Source organism: Vicugna pacos, chromosome 18, assembly GCF_048564905.1.
Source record: "Vicugna pacos chromosome 18, VicPac4, whole genome shotgun sequence".
Lineage (NCBI taxonomy): Eukaryota > Metazoa > Chordata > Mammalia > Artiodactyla > Camelidae > Vicugna > Vicugna pacos.
In genome coordinates this window covers 19,709,547-19,730,154 of record NC_133004.1, presented here as the reverse complement: position 1 = coordinate 19,730,154, position 20,608 = coordinate 19,709,547, and the positions used below count along the sequence as shown (strand labels likewise).

General features: G+C 46.3%; 1 protein-coding gene across 1 annotated transcript; it reads right to left on the bottom strand.

The window, feature by feature from the left end:
* Nucleotides 1-17,266: 17,266 nt before the first annotated feature.
* On the bottom strand, nt 17,267-19,059 carry LOC102531374 (tryptase-2-like). The gene is made up of 6 exons (XM_072942349.1): nt 19,018-19,059; nt 18,759-18,819; nt 18,420-18,591; nt 18,047-18,312; nt 17,720-17,883; nt 17,267-17,643 (listed from the first exon to the last, which is right to left on the bottom strand). The coding sequence occupies exons 2-6, from the start codon at nt 18,817-18,819 to the stop codon at nt 17,479-17,481; spliced, it is 828 nt and encodes a 275-aa protein (XP_072798450.1). The 5' UTR covers nt 19,018-19,059; the 3' UTR covers nt 17,267-17,478.
* Between the last annotated feature and the right edge of the window lie 1,549 nt (nt 19,060-20,608).

The window sequence follows — 20,608 nt, the reverse complement described above, 5'->3', positions numbered from 1 at the left end:
GCTCCAGAAACTCCTGGACTTCAACCCTGCCCAGAAGTGAGTCAGCACCAGCCCTGAGGTCCTATGGGGTTCTGCAGCCAGCCACCTCATGATCCAGCCCTGCCAACCAGTGGCCAGCATCCTCTGTACAAGGCAGGACCTGGCAACCAACTGGACAGGGAGACAGCCACATCTAGCAGATCACCCACAGCAGTCAGCTCACCACAACCAAAGGACTCACGCAGCCCATATAGAGGACATCCCTAGAGCATATAGCTCTGGTGACCAGAGGGGAGTATGCTGTTGGGATACACAGAACTTCTCTCAAAAAAGATCAGTTCTTCAAAGTTGGGAAACATGATCAATCTACCAAATACACAGAAATTAAAACAGCAATTTAGGCAAAATGAGGTGAAAAAGGAACATGTTCCAAATGAAAGAATGAGATAAAACCCCAGAAGAAGAACTAAGAGAAGCAGAGATAGGCAATTTACCCAAAAAAGAGTTTGGAGTAATAACTGTGAGAATGCTCAAAGAACTTGGGAGAAGAATGGATGCACAAAATGAGAAGTTATAAGTTAAAGAGTTAGAAACTATCAATGACCAAACAGAGCTAAAGAATACAGTAACTGAAATGAAAACTACACTAGGAGAAATTCACAGTAGATTAAATGATGCAGAGGAATGGATCAGTGAGCTGGAAGACAGTATTGGAAATCAGTGATGCTGAACAGAAGAAAAAAGAATGAAAAGAAAATGAGGACAGTTTGAGAGACCTCTGGGGCAACATCAAGCACACTAATATTTGCATTATAGGGGTCCCAGAAGGAGAAGACAGAGAAAGGAGCTGTGAATATAACTGAAGACATAATAGCTAAAAACTACCCCCAACCTGGGAAAGAAAACAGTCACCCAGGTCCGGGAATCACAGAGAGTCCCAAACAGGATTAAGTCAAAGAGGATCATACCAAGACACAGTGTAATTAAAATGGCAAAAATTAGAGATAAAGAGAATATTAAAAGCAGCAAGGGAAAAGCAACAAGTCTCATACAGGGGAACACCTGTGAAGCCATCAGCTGACTTTCCAGCAGAATCTCTCTAGATCAGAAGGGAGCAGCATGATACATTCCAAGTGACGGAAGAGAAAAGCCTGCAACCAAGGATACTCTACCTGGCAAGGCGCTCATTCAGGTTTAACAGAGAGATTCAGTTTTATGGACAAGCAAAGGCTGAAAGAGTTTGGCACCACCAAACCTGTTTTACAAGCAATGTTAAAGGAAGAGAAGAAGAAAAAAAGAGAAGAAGAAGAAGAAAAAAAAGACCACAATTAGAAACAAGAAAATTACAAAATGAAAATCTCACTGGTAAAAGCAAACATACAATAAAGGCAGGAAGTCACCCCCACACAAAGCTAGTAGGGAGATTAAAAGACAAAAGCAGTAAAATTATCTATAATCACTTAGCAGTTAAGGGATACACAAAACAACCAGATGTAAATGTGATGTCAAAAACAGTAATCATGTGAGGAAGAGAGTACAAATGCAGGGTTGTTAAAATGCACTTGAAATTCACAGTTAGCAACTTAAAACAATCATGTATAAATATATAGGTTGCTATAAAAAAAAAACCTCATGGGAACCGCAATCCCAAAATCCATAATAGATATACACACAAGAAAAAGGAATCCACATATAACACAAAAGATAGTCATCAAATCACAACAGAACACAAGATAGGAACAACAACAAAAAGACCTACAAGAACTATCCCCAAACAATGAACAAAATGGCAATAAGAACATACATAATTACTTTAAATGTAAATGGACTAAATGCTTCACTCAAAAGACAGAGTAACTAAATGAATACAAAACCAAGACCCATATATATATGCTGCCTACAAGAGACTAACTTCAGATCTAGAGACACATACAGACTGAAAATGAAGGATCGGAAAAAGTTATTAAATGCAAATGGAAAAAGACAGGGGAGCAACACCTATATCAGACGAAGCAGACTTTAAAACAAAGACTGTTACAAGAGACAAAGGAGGACATTTCACTGATGGTCAAAAGGGTCAATCCAAGAAGGTATAATAATTATAAATACATATGCACCAAATATAGGAGAACCTAAATACATAAAGCAAATATTAACAGACATAAGGAGAGAACTTGAGAGTAACACAATAATAATAGGGGACTTTAATACCCTATTTACATCTATGAACAGATCATACAGACAGAAAATCAATAAGGAAAAATTGGCCTTAAATGACATATTAGTCCAAATGGACTTAATATACATAGTAAATCCTATGCAAAAATCAGAATACATATTATTTTCAAGTGCACATGGAACATTCTCCAAGATAGATCACATGCTAGGCCACAAAACAGAGTGTGGCAAATCTAAGAAAATTGAATCACATCAAGCATCTTTTCCGACCACAAGGCTATGAGACAAGAAATCAACAAGAAAACTTAAAAAAAAACCCCAGAAATATGTGGAGGCTAAACAGCATGCTATTACCAACCAAGAGGTCACTGAAGAAATCAAAGAGGAAATAAAATTACCTGGAGAAAAATGAAAACGAAAGCACAATGATCCAAAATCTATGGGGTGCAGCCAAAGCAGGTCTAAGAGGGAAGTTCATAGTGACACAAGTGTACCTCAGGAACAAGAAAAATTTCAAATGGCCTAAACTTATACCTAAAAGGAACTAAAAAAAGAACAAACAAAACCCAAAAGTTAGAAGGAAAGAAATCATAAAGAAATAAATGAAATAGAGACTGACAAAAAGATCCGTGAAACTAAGAGCTGGCTCTCTGAAAAGATGAACAAAATTGATAAACCTTTAGCCAGATTCATCAAGGCAAAAAAGGACCCAAACCAATGAAATTGGAAATGAAAAAAGAAGTTAGAACCAACACTACAGAAATACAAAGGACCATAAGAGACTGCTATGAACAACGATATGCCAATAAAAGGGACAACCTAGAAGAAATGGACAAATTCCTAGAAATGTATGATATGAGACAGAACCAGGAAGACACAGAAAATATGAACAGACCAATTAACAGTAATGAAATTGAATCAGTAATAAAATATTCCTGAGAAACAAAATTCCAGGACCAGATGACTTCACAGGTGAATTCTATCAGACATTTAGAGAAGAGTTAACACTTACCCTTCTCAAACTATTCCAAAAAATTGCACAGAAAGGAATGCTTCTGAACTCATTCTGAGCAGCATCACCCTGATATCAAAATCAAAGCTATCACACACACACACACACACACACACACAAAGTTGCAGGCACAGGCCAATACCACAGATGAACACAGATGCAAAAATTCCCAACAAAATTTTAGTTAACTGAGTCCAACAGTACGTTAAAAGGATCATATACCATGATCAAGTGGGATTTATTTCAGGGATGCAAAGATGGTTCAATACCTGCAAATCAATGTGATATAACACTTTAACAAATTCAAGGAAAAACTATGTGATCATCTCTATAGATGCAGAAAAATATTTGAAAAATCAAAATCCATTTATGATAAAAAAAAAACTCTTCAGAAAGTGGGTCTAGAGGGAACATACCTTAACATAGAGGCCATATATGACAAGCTCACAGCTAACATCATACTCAATGGTGAAAAGCTGAAAACATTTCCTCTAAGGTCAGAAACAAGACAAAGATGCCCACTCTTGCCACTTTTATTCAACATAGTATTAGAAGTTCTAATCACAGCAATCAGATAAGAAAAATAAAAGGAACCCAAATTGTAAAGGAAGAAGTAAAACTGTCACTGTTTGTAGATGACGATACTATACACAGAAAATCCTAAAGATGCCACCAAAAAACTAGAGCTCATCAGTGAATTCTGGTAAAGTTGCAGGATACAAAATTAATATCCAGAAGTGTGCAGCATGTCTATACACTAACAAACTATCAGAAAGAAATTAAGGAAACAATGGATTTGCAATTACGTCAAAAAGAATTAGATACCTAGGAAAAGACTTATCTAGCGAGGTAAAAAGACCTGTGCTCTGAATATTGTAAGACACTGATCAAAGAAATTGAAGACAACGCAAACAGATGGAGAGATATACTGTGTTCATGGATTGCAAGAATTATTGTTAAAATGACCATGCTACCCAAGGCAACCTATAGGTTCAATGCAATCCCTTTCAAAATACCAATTGCATTTTTCACAGAACTAGAACAAATAATTCTACAATTTGTTTGGAAGACACAAAAGACCTGAAACAGCCAAAACAATTTTAAGAACAGAACTGGAGGTATCACACTCCTTGACTTCAGACTTCACCACGATGTTGCAGTCATCAAAACTGTATGGTACTGGCACAAAAACAGACAGGTGGCTCAGTGTAACAGAACAGAGAGCCCAGAAGTAAACTCACACATTTACAGTCAATTAATCTATGACAAAGGAAGCAAGACTATATCATAGGAAAGAGACATTCTCGTCAGTAAGTGGTGCTGGGAAAACTGGACAGCTACATGTAAAAGAATGAAATCAGAACATTGTCTTAACACCATATACAAAAATAAATGCAGGATGGATTAAAGACCTAAATGTAAGACCAGAAACGACAAAACTCCTAGAAGGAAACACAGGCAGAACACATAAATCATAGCCATATTTTTTGGATCCATCTCTTAAAGCAAAGGAATAAAAGCAAAAAACAAAAAGAGAGAGAGAGAGACCTAATTAAACTTAAAATCTTTTGCACAGCAAAGGAGACCACTGGCAAAATTTAAACAAATCTAGTGAGTGGGAGAAAATTTTCCGAAAGGCGTGACCAGCAAGGAGTTAATATTCAAAATACATAAGCAGCTAATAGAACTCAACATCAGAAAAACAACCCAATTAAAACATGGGCAGAATGGAGGGGGAAGGGTATAGCTCAGTGGTAGAGTGCATGCCTAGCATGCATGAGGTCCCGGGTTCAATCCCCAGTACCTCCATTAAAAAATAAATAAATACACTTAATTATACCCCCTCCACACACAAAAGAAGATTAAAGAAAAGAATTTTTAAAAATTAAAAAAAATAGGCAGAAGACCTGAATAGACAAAGAGGAAATGCAGATGGCAAACAGGCACATGAAAACATGCTCAATATCATGAATCATCAGGGAAATGCAAATCAGATCCTCAATGAGGTATCACCTCATACCTGTTAGAATGCCATCATCAAAAAGAACACAAATAACAAATGTTGGCAAGGATGTGGAGAAAAGGGAACCCTTGTACACTGTTGGTGGGAATGTAAATTAGTCTAGCCACTGGTCGAAAACAGTATAGAGGTTTCTCAAAACAAAACAAAACAAAACAACAGCAACTAAATATAGAACTACCAAGTGACCCAGAAATTCTACTCCTGGGTATATATCTAGGAAAAAAAACCCCCCAAAACACCAATTTGAAAAGATACATGCACCCTAATGTTCATAGTAGCATTATTTGCGGCGTTGGTGGTATAGTGGTTAGCATAGCTGCCTTCCATAGTAGCATTATTTACCCTTGCCAAGATATGGAAGCAACCCTGTGTCCATCAACAAGTGAATGGGTAAAGAAGAAGTGGTATATATACACAATGGAATACTACTTAGCCACTAAAAATGAAACTTTGCCATTTGCAGCAACATGGATGGACTTGGAGAGTATTTTGCTAAGTGAGTAAGTCAGACAGAGAAAGACAAATATTGTATGATATCACTTATATGTGGAATCTAAAAAATACAACAAACTAGTGAATATAACAAAAAGGAAACAGACTCCCAGATATAGAGAACAAACTAGTGGTGACCAGAGGGGAGAAGGAGAGGGGGAGGGGTGAGATAGTAGGGGATTAAGAGGTACAAAGTACCATGTATAAAATAAATAAGCTACAAGGGATCTATTGTACAGCATAGGGAATACAGCCAACATTTTATAATAACTGAATGGAGTATAACCTTTAAAATTGTGAATTACTACGTCGTGTGCCTGAAACCAACACTGTAATTTAACGGTACCTCAATGCAAAAAGATGAACAATGGCTTCAGGGTGTGGCGTGTTAAGTGGCATTACAGGGCTAGGTTCAAGTGACAGTGGAGGCACTGGAGTAGAACCAGTCTCCTGGAAGCAGTAAGGAAAACATTCCAACGAGGAGATGCCTGACTGTTTTCCAAGGAGAGAAAGGGTGTCTCTTGATGGGCGTGATGAGAGATTCCAACGTGTGGAGGTGGGCACAGGTGCCAGCGGGCATGTGCCTGCAGCGCCAGCCTGAGGCCAGGTCTGTGGGGCACCAGGCGGAGGGGTCAGCAGGTGCCAGACAAGAGCAGACGGAGCCTGTTTGCGGGTGTGTGTGAACCCAAACACCGTCTGGGAGATGCCTCGGGCACAGGTGCACACATCCACGTCTCTCCTGCGCCTGCCAACTCTAAGGAGTCATCCAGAGCGTGACAACATCCTCCTGCCCCTCCACCCTCCACCCTCACAACCTCAGCCCTGCCTGATGCTGAGACATCCAGGAGGGTGGCCATGGTCTCCCTAGCCCTGGCTTTGACATACACGAACAGGAGCAGATCACAGCTGAACACCACGAACCAGGCAACCTTCCCAATCCTTGACTAAGTTTTCTAGGGAGAGTCTTGTAAATGCATCTTTTGTTACTGACGTGGGGTATTTGATTTCACCATTTTCATTAACTACCTCGGTAAATATTGAGCCTGAATTTCTGCTCCCAGAGCTCACTTTCAGCTGCCTCGTATTTGAAAACAAGCACAGGCTAGGTTGTTCCTTTAAACTTGCTCATCCATCAAAATAAAGGCAGAAACCCTTGCACGTTTTTAAGTTAAAAAATACACTTCTAAAAAAACCCACTGGGTCAAAGAAATGTCGTAATGCAAGTTACAAAACATTTAGAATCACCAACGGCAAAAGTACCATCTACTGACAGTCACGGGGAGACATGTGCTGAAGGGAAAAACCAGTCACCCTCAGATTAAGTGAAAATAATCAAGAATGCAACGTTTGAGTCAAGAAGTGAGAAAAAAACACCAGGGGAATCAAAAGAAAGCATAAGGAATAGAGTAAAAGATAATTAAAGGAATAAATTAAGAGGTGATTTATGATAAAACAGGTGACATAGGTAAAGAAACTGTAATAGAGCTAAAAGTTCCTTGAATCTAATGAAACAGGCACAGCTCTGGCCGGATTAGGCAGGAAGAAGATGCACAAATGATCAGTGATAAAACGAGGAAACACAGCTCGGAAAGGGCAGGGAGTTTTACAGGTCACAAGAGATCAGCATGAACAACAATAAACAAGTTGGTTGGGCGACTTGGACCATTTGTAGCCAAGTATAATGCAAGCAAACTGACTCGAGAAAAGGGAAACCCAAACAGATCCGTAAATCATTAAAGAATAATGGCATAAGGGAAATTGAAACCTTACCCAGAAATTAAACAAGTGAAAACACGTGTCCCTCACAGTTTCGCGGGAGAACCGTATTAAAGCGTCAAGGACCGTAATCCCCGCTTAACATGGAGTTCTTCCAGAGAAATAGAATAAGAGGAAAATTCCCCAGCAAGTTTTATTGTTACAACCTAGAGAACAAAACCGCACACACAAAGTCAAGGAAAGTTTCATGCCAATTTCCACTGTGAACAAAGATTAAAAAAATCCAAAATAAAACACTAACAACTGACTCCAACCACATGTATAAAAAAATCACAATAAAACTGAATAGGGTCTAAACGTGGGTGGTTTAAAACAAGGAAAAAAAATCTATGGGTACAATTTACCACGTGAACAGAATAGAGATAAATGGACAACCAAGTGATAAGCTCAGTAGATAAGGAAGAAGCGTTTGATTCTTTGGGTTGATAAATTCAGGGCTCTTGGTGAAGCTGGGTGAGGGGGACTTCCTCAGCTCAATAACCCACAGCAAACGTTTGGCTCAGTGGTGAGCTCTGGAGGGCCCTCCTTTGATGAGGGAGGGACAGGTGGGGGTGCCCAGCACAGCCCAGGTCATCCCTGACAGCACAAAAGCAAACAGCAACTCTTCCAAGGTGTGGAGATCAGAAAGGAAGAAACGAAGTTGCCAGGACAAGATGGTACTCTACGCTGAATTCAACATCTTCTAGATCCCGCTAGAGCGAATCCGAGGCCAGCAAAGCAGCTTTGTACAAGATCAGGGGAAGAGCAGTACACTAAAGATGAGCCGTGCTTCCAGACACTGGTGTGATCAACCAGAAGGAGCATCAATAAGATGGCGTCACCAATAACTATAAATCACCTGGACAGAAATCTACAAACCACCGCAAGAATTTACAGAGGACGTCATCAGTTGAACTGAAGGACATAAACTAAATAAGTGGATGGAGGTGTCATGGCCTGACATCGTAAAGATGTCAAGTCTCGTAAATTCACAACAGTTCCAACAGAAATACTAAATACATTCGGGAAGCACTGTTAGCAAACCGGATTCATGTGCCTGATGAGCAGTAAGCGCAACACTGAGATGCGGAGGTTTGCAGCCCAGGAGAAAGGGTTTATGAGACAGCCACTCAAGGAGATGGGGACACAGCTCAAACCTGCCTCCCTGATGGTGAGGGGCTGGGAGACTTATGGGATAAAGAAGTAGGGTGGTCTGGGCGTGAGGAGCGTGGGGAAAGGTGATTGGAGAGAAGAAAAAGATGACACAACTGATGTTCTGAGCAGGTGCAACTCAACTACAGGCTTCTTCATGAGGCCGCACGTTTGGAAAATGGGGGCTTTGCCTGTTCTGAGGGTGGAGTTTTGGGACCTCTGACATCAAAAGGTCACTTACTTAGGCCCTAATGGAGGGCCCGTGTCCTAACTAGTCTTAACCAGCTGGAGCTCCAACTGGACACAGCTGACTCCAAGTTCCTGGAAAACAACTCAGGCAAACAGCTTATTATTTAGGCCCTGTTTGTGGCAACAGTGAAAGGACCTTGGATCAGTGAAGGCAGGTAACGGGTGTAGTGGATCCACCTGAAGAGTGCCCTCGGTTTCTGCAAGACAAGCTAATTTTTAAGTTTTGATGACAGGTCTGTGGGAGTGAAAGTTTATCATTAAACTCTTTGATGATTAAAAAGAGAATGAACCTTGGGGTTACAAGGCACAATGGTATTTGACAACAAACTCCTTGAGTGGAATACGTTTTGTTGACACGTGATGGAAGAAATTTTCACATATTGAGGTATGAGGAAGTTCTTCTGGCTTATACATGAATAACTTGAATTTTGTGCCAACTAAAACAGCCTGTTTGTGGCCTGTCAAACAGACATTGTACATCTGCCTTAATCATTAAGTAAAGGGTGTGCTGACCAGAAGTAAAGATTGTTCATTTTATGGGCAGAAGACCCAAACAAACATTTCTCCAATGAAGACGTACAAATGGCCAATAGGCCCATGAAAAAATGCTCAATATTGCTAAGTATCAGAGAAATGTAAGTCAAAACTACAATGAGAATGGCCATCATCAAAAAGTCCATAAATGATAAATGCTGGAGAGGGTGTGGAGCCCTTCTACACTGTTGGTGGGAATATAATTTGGTGCAGCCACTATGGAAAACAGTATGGAGACTCCTTAAAGAAAACCTGAAAATAAACTTAACATATAATCCAGAAATTCCACTCCCGGGCATATGTCCAGAAAAAAATTCTACTTGGAAAAGATGCATGTCCCCCAATGTTCATAGCAGCACTACTGATAATAGCCAAGACATGGAGGAATCTAAATGTCCATCGACAGATGAATGGATAAAGATATTGTGGTATATTTGTTCAATAGAATACTACTCAGACATAAAAAAGGAATGAAATAATACCATTTGCAGCAACATGGATGGACCGAGAGATTATCATACTAAGTGAAGAAAGTCAGACAGAGAAAGACAAATATCATATGATATCACTTATATGTGGAATCTTAAAAAGATTATACAAATGACTTATTTACAAAACAGAAACAGACATAGAAAGCAAACTAATGGTTACCAAAGGAGAAGTGGGTGGAGGGAGGGATGAATTAGGAATTTGGGATTGCCAGATACACACTATTATATGTAAAATAGATAAACAACAAGGTCCTACTGTATAGCACAGGGAACGATATTTGACACTTTGTAATGGCATATAGTAAAAAAGAATATGAAAAGGAATACATATATGTATAAATGAACCACTATGCTGGACACCCAAAATTAACACAACATTGTAACTCAACTATACTTCAATTTAAAAAGAGAATGTCCATTCTAGCAATAAAGATTAAATGCCTCCCTCCTTGGGATGCCAATGCTGGTCCTCCTTCCACTAAGACCCCCTTCCCAGGTGTCAAGGCTGTACTGATTTGCTGTGTACATACTGATCTGTTTTTTTTTTTTGAAACTTAAGAGAATGTTACCCTGACTTTCTCTGTTCTGACAAGATATAAAGCTGTGCTGAAAACCATGCTTCACCAGAGCAGTTCCGCAGAGTTACCCGAGATGAGTAAGACCAAGTTGCCTTCTTGACAGACAGCTCTCAGTCATGAACCAAAAGAAAAAAATTTTTAATAAAGTTCAGATGTGCACGTTGCTTGTAAGAATTCTTAAATTTTAATGAATTGAGTCAGGGTGTCTGTGATAAGTAAATTCTAACTACTGAGGTTATAATATCCCATCTCAAGGTTATGTGGCTCTCATAAAAATATTTATTTTCAAAATTGCATTTGTTCCTATGTTTATAAAAGAAAATTGCTTTTGTTCATTGAAAGCTATAAACAATATTTGTCATTGGAAATCAAATTTATGCATTGGCTTGTGAAAATGAAACTACTGTCTTCATTGATCCTACATAATTAACTAACTGTGAAAGTGAAATAAACACAGTGATTCTGTCAGATTTAAGTTAAAACACAACAGGAAATCTCATCTTTTATAAGGTACGGTGCCAGCAATAGCCAAGGCAGTTTTGAGGAAAAAAGTCACAAGGAAGGGGCCCTACCCTCCAGAAACTGAGACTAATTATGTCATTGGTCCAGGGATAGAGAAATACTCTGATGGAATAAAAGTAGAGGCCTCAGAGGCAAATCTCTGCATGCATAAGTTCCTGGCATCTCAGAACTGGCATTACAAATCAGAGAGGTGGGTGACTAGCTGTATGGTAAAAACAAAAGTGGATCACAAAATTCACACCATTCATAAAAATAAATTCCAGTTATATTAAAAATGAGAAAGAAACACAAATGTTTAGAAAAAATATAAAATATCTCTTAGTGTCCATAATATATAAAGAGCCTCAAGTATTCAATAAAAACAACAGTCCAGTAGTAAGTGAGTAAAGGCTCTTTCAGAGGGAATGGTGAATGGTGGGCAGGAGCCAGTTGGGGTGGGGCCAATGCCACCAGACTCACCATCCTCATGGCCCATTGTGTCTCTTCCTGCTTCTCATACAGCTCTGTGAATCTGCAGGACCTGACTGTCCAGCTGGGAGAGTCTGTCCTGCACACCAGCCTCCAGAGCTCTGTCTCTGCAGCCACCATCAGCAGCATCTGGCACCCCTCCTTCAACAGGAACGCACTCCAGGGTGGCGGCGTGGTCCTGGTGAAGCTGGCGCGCCCCGTGCCTTTCTCCTGCACCATCAGACCCATCCCTCTGGCCTCGCTGGGCTCCAGCTTCCCCGAGGGCACCCTCTGCTGGGTGACCGGCTGGGGGGACATCAGGCAGAATGGTGGGTGAGGGGTAAGTGGGTGGGGCTGGAGGCAGCTGCCCAGAGGTGAAGCAGAATGCACTGTCCCGGGAGCAATGAATCACCCCCCGCCTCTCTGCCCCGACCCCATCCCCTGGGGCCTGGCCCATGCCTCATCCTGCACCACCATCTTTGCTCAGGCAGCTGCCTTGCTGACTGCACGGTGTGCCACTGCTTACCCCGGGAAGGAGCCTGTCCAGCTGCTGCCCTGAGCAGGCTTGGCCACACACCCTAACTGGTGGTCCCCGAGAGCCTCTTCTGCCACCCTGACTGTCCACCCCACCCATAGTGGCCCTGCTGGAGCCCCACAGGCTGCAGGAGGTAGATGTGCACATCACTGGCCTGCAGAGATGTCACAGGTTCTGTCACTCAGAGCCCATCACCAAGGAGATGCTGTGTGCTGGCTACTTCCAGGGCCAGAAGGGCTTCTGCGAGGTCAGTCCCTCTGGCTGGCACTTTGGTCCTGATCCTCCGTGAGGCCTGGGGAGTCACTGGACCCCTCTGGACCTCAGTATCTCAAGGACAATGGAGTGAGGACGTAGAGCTCTGATCATAGGGAATCTGTGATGTGCCTCCCTCATGCTTACCAAGGACCCCCAGGTCCCTCTCTAACCTTAAGTGACCCCACAAGGCAGGCAGGATCCTGGACTTGGAGTGGGGGGGTCCTCTGTCTTATCTCTGCGATAGAACAGTGTCTGTTTTGGAGCTGAAGCTTGATGAATATTTAGTATAAGACTGAGTCCAGAGTCATCCTGAGAATAAAAAGCCAGGAAACTCCCTCTGCCTTGCTGTCCCTGCCTCTCCCACTCCACACCCTGACTCCCATGTGGCCAGCGGACGCTGGAGCCCATGGCCTGGCTTTAGCAGAAAGATGGCCAAGGCATGTGGGTGGTTTGACTTGCACCTGTTCAAAGCAAAGAGCTGGACCAGGATGGAAACACAAGCTGGGAGAGGGACTGTCCCTGGGGGCTGTCAGCAACCATCCCCAAACACTAAAAGCTTAGTAAACCTGCTCCCCTGGCCTGTTCATCTGAGCCGTCAGGGAGGGACTGCAGGACCACTTATCCTAAGCAGAGACCCCCAGAGGTGTACTGGATGCCCATGGTCTGGGGTGGGGTTGTGCAGTGGGGGTGGGGGATGTAGAGGGTGCCAGCTCTCAAAGCAGAGCCCTAATGCTCCCCCTAGGCAGGGAAAGCTACGTAATTGGCAGGGTCCCTTGTTAAAAAGGAAGGAAACGACTTTTTTCCCCATTTTTTTGGAGTTTCCCCACGGGTTTTTAATTTGCTATTTAAGGTCTGGCTCCCGTGGGCATGCGGACACCCAGAGAGTGAGCAGAGACGCTCCCGGGCAGGGTGCAGCTGGGCAAGTAGGGAAGAAGGCCTGTCCTTGCCTGGCTCCACCGTCCCCCACCCACCCCCGTCCCACGTGGCGCGCCTCCCGGCTCTCCTCAGTCCTCGACCTCACCCGCAGCTGCCCACTCGTGCCCTAGAGGTCAAGTCGGACGCTCGGCCCGACGCTCCGCCAGCCGCTGGGGGTCTGCGCCCGGACTCCGGGCGCGGCTGGGACACAGCGTCTCTCGGACCTGCGGAACCGGCGCCCAACTAAGGCGCGCGGGGCATCCAGCGGTGCTGGGGCGCACAGCGGCCGCTCCTGATTGGCTGGCAGGCTCGGCGCCCGCGCGCCCGTGTCCTCTCTTTGGCCGCCGGGAGAGGAGGGCGGCCCCGATTGGCTGCCGCACCCGGTGCGCGCTCAGTCCCCGCCCCGAACCTACCACGCAGCAGTCCCCAGGTGGGCTTCGCCTCTCGCAGCCCTTAATCCCGCGAGCCCCGCTGGAAAGAGGGTCTCGGCCCCGGTTCTCGCCTATCCTCCCGCCAGGCACCGGATAGGAAGAGGGTCCGAGGGGACATTCCACAGTCCTGGAAATGAGGACGGAGGGTTTTAGCTCCTGGGTCCAGACAAGACCAAGAGGGGCCTGGAGTGGGGTCTTGTGGCCTTGGAGTCAGGAGGAGTGGAACTTGGAGTTGGAACAGCGAGGCTGCGCCTGCCTCCTGTGCAGGTGTGGGAAAGCCTCTCCCCTCCCTGGAAGAATCTAGGGTCATTGTTGAAAGCCTGCTGGAATCCCCTAGTACCTCCCTTTAGAAAACACACACTTACATATTTAAAATTTGCAATTTTAAGTTCACTGTTCAATGAATCGGACGAAAGTATCCAGTCATGTAACTACCACCATAACTGAGTTATGCAATATTTCCACCATCCCCTCAACGGTCCCTCCTTTCCCTTTGCAATCATTCCCCTCCCCACACACCAACCGAGGAGGGGGCGGGAAAGTCCTGGGAGGGAGAGTGGGAGGGAAGAGAGAGGAGCTGAGGGCCAGGTTCCACTGGCGGGTCCGACCTGTTCCTTCTGCACACCTGGCAGGAGGACATGTCACCTCCAGTTGTCCCCATGTGGACACTATCCCCTGGCAGCAAGTGGCAGACTCAGGGGTGCACAGTCAGACCACAGCAGGGCCAGGTGTCCTGGCTGCAAAGCTTTTTCTCCCAACTAGACTGGGTTGGAGTTAGAGCCACCCCTTCCAAGAAGCCCTCCTTGGTTCCTGTGGAACACACTGCCTCCTCTTTGTCTTTCAGGACCCTGGTCTTTGAGGTTCCTCAGGAGGGTCCCAGTCAAGGCCCAGATTGAGCCCAATGGAGACAGCTCCTGCCCCCAGGACTGGAGTCTCTGTGCCAGCATGCCCTCCCCAAGGTCCCTGTCCCCCAGCCTGTCCCTGGGTCCTGTGGTCTCCAGCACAGATCAGACAGACATGGCACCAGCTGCCTGGCCTGTGGCAGCCCCTTCCTGTCTTCTGTCCTGCCAGGGCGTGATGACTGAGCTGATTAGGGTCCCTGGGAGGGGCTGGGACATCCACCCCAGCTCCTTGCCCGGGTCCTAGGCCCAGGCTAGGGGGTCTCTCACAGACCCTCTAGGTCAGTACCCCTCTCTTAGGCTGAGGAGACTGAGGCACAGCAGGGCGACCTAGTGGTCCACCAGGACATGGCTTCTGGGTGGGGGTGGGGTGAGGGCAGGGCCCAGACTTGTCTCCTTCCTGTCAGCACCCGGCTGCGACTCAAAAGTACGTGTTCCACATTTGACCTGATGACAAATAAGGACGACAGGGTACCACCTCTGTGTGCAGGGCCTGCACCGACCCTATGAGGACTTCACACTTGTGAAGGTGGCCTCATGGGAGGGAACCTGGCCCGGTCAGCCGGGCATGTGGAGGGGACGGTGAGGGGAGCAGGGTCAGAGCCCAGGCCACCTGTCCCAGTGTAGGGTATGGGGGCAAGTCTGGAAAGACTCAAGTCCTCTGACTCTGGTACCCACCTCCCTCCCCCAGTACCCAACCCTTGTCCTCCCATACCACCCCTCCCCCACACCCCCATCCCCTGAGCCTTTCCCCATGAAATACCCCTCCTTCTACACTCCACCCCGCCCAAGGTCAAATTATACAGGCTTAAGAAAGTTCCAGAAGTTGTTCCCCTAATAATGGACAGTGATGCCCCCTGTGGAATGGGGGAAAGAGGAATGAGGAATGAGGGTGGATTTCTATGTATCTTCTCAAAAACGTCTATCCTCAAGGGTTTACAGCAAGAGTGTGCTATGTTTGTAATTTAAAATGATTCTAGGGAGTAGGATTATAGCTCAGTGGTAGAGTGTGTGCTTAGCATGCATGAGGTCCTGGGTTCAATCCCCAGTACCTCCATTAAAAAAAACAAACAAATAAACTTTAAAATGATTCTAGATTAAGACAGAAAATGAGAAACTCAGTCCTTGCCCTAATATGTAGCTTCAAATCAGAGTTGCAAGTTGATGAAGAGCTAGGGCCCTGGTCTCCGTTTCTCTGGGAGGTGGACCCCCGGGGCCCCTCTGTCCCCTTCTCTCAGTGGGGCTGCAGGGACAGAAGTCTGTGGGGCTGGGGATAGACTTGGAAACACGAAGGAGGCTCCTGCCTCACTTGTTCTGGAGACTCATCTGACACAGAAATCAGTTCAGGAGGATTAGCTTCAAAGTATGTCTGTGCGTGAGGATGCACACATGTGTTTGCATGTGTCTCTGCACGTGTGTGCAACAATTTAGATCTTCAATGTGTAAACACAAACACCTCCAACTTTAAAAATCAAACAAAACAATTTTCAGCAACCATATAAGACAAAGTGTCAATGCATTAATTTAGTCTGAAACCTCAAATGACGAAAAGAAACCCAGAACTCCAATAACCTCATTGCCAAGGAGAGACAGAGTTGCCAGAGGAAATGATCTATTAGACAAACACAGGGAATGAGCTAAATGCAATTTGCAAAATGAAACAGCAAAAGGATGCTATTCATTATAAGAATTGCAAATACTGAATATATATTATGCTTTCCCCCACAATGTAGCATATGATACATTTATTTTATTATGTCTTGTGTATCACATTTATTATACTATATATTCTGCATCATGTTTACAGTATTACACTTTGACATGGTCTATTATATCTCATATCATATCAAGGTGTTGGATTCAGAGAAAACCAGAGACAGGCTGACGTTAAAGTGGCAAAGGCACACTTTCTTCAGGACTGTTGTAACTGGGGAAAAGAGACTCCAGTACAGAACTGGCCTCTATTCTGAACAGAGCAGGGACAAGTGGGGATTTATAGCCAAGGAGCAAGGGGTTGGTGGATGGAGAATTTCTAAGAGTAACTGTCTCACCAGTTCTGGGGGAATTCTGGTTAAACCAACAAAAGAGGTTCCTGCTGACACAGCCCAGGGAGATAAAACCTAGGACAGGGGGTGAGGGATTTTGATCAGATAGCAAGTGTGACCAGGTACCAAGGGCAGAGGGTTCTTTCTAAATTGGCTCAGCAGGGTTCTGGGTAAAACTGAATTTAACGAGGAGGGTACAGATGGGCCCAGGAGAAGGTTCAGGAGCCTGAATAAAGTTTGGCCAAGCAAAGAATATGTGTCGTTGGTCAGTGATGTAGGGAGCACTGTGATAGGTTGGCGGGAGGCGAAAGGGAAACAGCCCTTCTGGAAATAATATATCATTGCCACGGCGGTGGAGGGGGGCGGTTCTCTGGGAATCTTCTCTAGAACACAATCTCCAATAAGGAGGCAGCGCTAGGAGTACATATAGCAATAGCAGCATTATGCATTAGCAGGAACAGGAAATAGCAGACATTTCCAAAAAAAAAAAAAACCCACATTGGGCGATATGGGACACAGATGTGTCTGCAAGGTGAGATGTGTGTGTGGTGGGGCAGCCCTCTGGGGACCTAGATCTGACAATAGCAGATCACTAATGTGTGTTCTATACAACACAAGCTAGTGTGCTGAGAAGTCAGCCCTGGGCACAAGGGGCAGGGGCTGGGGGCCATCCCCATAGCAAGGCCTGGTGCTCAGGGGCCGTGCCCTGGACCCCTTTCCTCTCCCTCAGTGACACCTGCAACCAGAAACACAGCGACCTCCAAGTTTGCTTTCCATGCTCTTTAATGAGGATTAGTCCCTACTGCCTGCACCCTGGGCCAGGCAGGGAGGGGCTCAGGGCAGGGAGAGGCTCAGGAAAGGATGGGAGCTCAGGGCAGGTGGATGGAGAAGGTGGGGGAAGGGTACCACCTGGCAGGAAGCAGTGGTGTGGGGATAGGACAGGGCTGGTTTCTCCACTACTCAGGTGGCAGCCACTAGGACTGGGCTCAGGGCTTCCTGGGGACATACTGGTGGATCCAGTCCAAGTAGTGGGTGACACGGGTATAGATGCCTGGCCGGTTGTGCCGAGCACAGCCTTTGCGCTTGCTGACCACGCCCGCCTGCAGCCAGGTACAGTTCACCCTGCAGACCAGGGGCCCTCCAGAGTCGCCCTGGGAGGGAAAGGGGCGGTCAGCAGTGTATATGAGACCCCAGAGTGTTGGGGATGCAGGGGGAGATGTGGCCCACCTTGCAGGAGTCCCTTTTGCTGTTCCCAGCACACAGCATGTCGTCCTGGACAATTGGGATATTGTCTGCTGTGTACAGGCCAGTGTGGTATTTCATGTCACAAATGCTGTTTTCCACAATGGGGACCTTCACTTGCCTCAGGGGAAATGGAGGTGGCAGGGGTTCTGGGGGTGAGAAGAGAGGAATAATGCAGCATCGCAAGGGAGGGCAATAGCCATTCTGAGCCAGCCCATTGGGATCCCGTTCTTCGAAGTGAACCCAGAATCTAGGTTATGTGTGCGCCCCATCCCTGGGTGCCCAAGTCCTCCAGCTGTCCCCAGTGCTCACGTTCACTGTTCACGTTGCCCCAGCCTATCACCCAGCACTGTGACCCCGGGGGGAAGGTCTCTGAGGCAGGGGGGAGGGGGACTGGATGGACATGGCTGGAGATGTTCACGGGGTCCTCGAGCTCCAGCAGGGCGATATCTGCCCCGTTCTCAGCTCTGTAGTAGTTGGGGTGGGGGATGATCCGGCTGATGGGCAGCAGCCTGTCCTGGTAGTAGAGGTGCTGCTCTCGCAGCTGCACCCTGAACCTGGTGGGGTCCTCCATTTTCCTGGGGAGAGAGGCATGTACTCAGGGGCTGAGCAGCCTCTGAGACACCAAGGAGTGTGGCTGGAGCCCCAGGCCCACCCCCACATGCCAGGACTCGGGGAGACTCACGGTCCGATGCAGTGTGCCGCGGTCAGCACCCAGTGGGGGTGGATCAGGGAGCCCCCGCAGATGTGTTGCCAGTACTGATGCTTGACTCTCAGGCTCACCTGCCAGGGCCACCTGCTCCAAGGGGCCTCATGACCCCCAATGATGCCCGCTCGCTCCAAAGCCTGGCCTGGGACTGGGGAAGGAAGCACCTTCAGGGCAGGACCCAGCCTGGCCACTGGGCTCAGCCCTCCCCTGTGCCAGCACAACCCTGGGCTTCTCTGAACCCACCCACCCAAGGCCGGACCTGTGCGGGGTGGGGTGTGGGGACAGAGATAGCGCGAGCCCGGGATCAGGACTCACCAGGGGCTGAGTGGACCAGGCTCACCAGGAGGGGCAGTGCCAGCACCAGTAGACTGGGCATCTGGAAGGAGAAAGGAGGGGCAGCAGGAGCGTGGCTGAGGGACTGCAGGGTGGAGGGTGCAGCTAGAGGCGGGGTCACCCAGGGAGCAAAAGGTCAGACGAGGCTAGGGGTCTGGGTTCTCAGGGCTCCAGATCTGAGGTGCGGACACCCTGCTCCACAGTGTCACCCAGATGTCGGGGTCCTGGTGGGGCTCCTCACCTTGGCCTGTCCCTGCTGCTGTTTTCCCCAGCCGGGCGTCCCCCACCCATTTATCCTTGCAGAGCAGGACAGGGTCAGAGGAGGGGTGCTGGCCCTCCAATCCAGAGTGGAGGAAGTGGATGACTCAGACCCAGGGCCCAAGTCCCCCTGCCTGGAAGGGGCCCTGCCGCCTTGGCCCCGGACGGTAGCCCCGAGCCCTCCCTGAGGTCTGACAACGTCCATCTCCGGGTGTTATCTGAACAGTTAACGCTGCAATCGGCGGAACCTTGTTATCTGGGGATATGAGCACCATCAGCAGAGGGACAGGCAGATGGAAGTGATGGGGAGATAGCAGGCGAGGCCGGTGCCAGCTTCCCTTCGACACTCCCCTACCGGGCCCTGCCACCACTGTCCCCCGCCATGCATGGCCAGGGTGACCCTTGTTCCTCCCTGTTTACCCACTTCACCTCCTCACTGCTCTCTGGGCCTGCTGGCCATCTGGGATGTTCAGCCCACGTCCCCACCTTGCAGCTTCCTGGACCCCTGCTTACCCCAAGACCGCCATCTGGGTGGACTCTCCTGTACCCAGGGACACCTCCCCCTGCCTGGGCACATATTTATATTGAAGGTCAAATTTTTTTCACTGTGAGCTACCACAAGATCTTGTATATATTTCCCTGTGCTATATGGTATAATCTTACCTATCTATTCTGCATATGCCTGTCAGTATCTACAAATTTTGAAATCCCTGTCTGTCCCTTCCCACCCCATGTCCCCTTGGCAACCACAAGTTTGTATTCTATGTCTATGAGTCTGTTTCTGTTTTGTATTTATGTTCATTTTTTTTTTAGATTCCACATATAAGCTAGCTCATGTGGTATTTTTCTTTCTCTTTCTGGCTTACTTCACTTAGAATAACATTCTCCAGGGACATCCATGTTGCTGCAAATGGCATTATGTTGTCGTTTTTATGGCTGAACAGTATTCCATTGTATAAATATACCACCTCTTCTTCGTTATCCAGTCATCTGTTGATGGACATTTAGTCTGTTTCCTTGTCTTGGCTATTGTAAATAGTGCTGCTATGAACATTGAGGTGCAGGTGTCTTTTTGAAGTAGGGTTCCTTCCGGATATATGCCCAGGAGCGGGATTACCAGGTCATATGGTAAGTCTATTCTTATTCTTTTGAGGGATCTCCATACTGTTTTCCACAGTGGCTGCACCAAACTGCATTCCCACCAGCAGTGTAGGAGGCTTCCCTTTTCTCCACAGCCTCTCCAACATTTGTCATCTGTGGACTTTTGAATGATGGCCATTCTGACTGGTGTGAGGTGATACGTCATTGTAGTTTCAATTTGCATTTCTCTGACAATTAGTGATGTTGAGCATCATTTCAGGTGCTCGTTGGCAATCAGGATGTCTTCTTTGGAGAAATGCCTTTTCAGGTCTTCTGGCCATTTTTTATTGGATTGCTTTTTTTTTTAAAATATTAAGCTGTATGAGCTGTTTCTTTATTTTGGAAATTAGTCCTTTGTCAGTTGCATCATTTGCAAATATTTTATCCCATTCTGTAAGTTGTCTTTTCATTTTGTTGATGGTATCCTTAGCTGT

Excerpts from the sequence above, each read along its gene's own strand:
- LOC102531374 (XM_072942349.1), bottom strand. The coding sequence starts at position 18,819 with ATGCCCAGTCTACTGGTGCTGGCACTGCCCCTCCTGGTGAGCCTGGTC. Across the intron at positions 18,592-18,758 it reads CCTGGTCCACTCAGCCCCTG|TCCCAGGCCAGGCTTTGGAG; the intron begins GTGAGTCCTGAT and ends TTCCTTCCCCAG. Across the intron at positions 17,884-18,046 it reads GGGCAACGTGAACAGTGAAC|AACCCCTGCCACCTCCATTT; the intron begins GTGAGCACTGGG and ends TCTCACCCCCAG.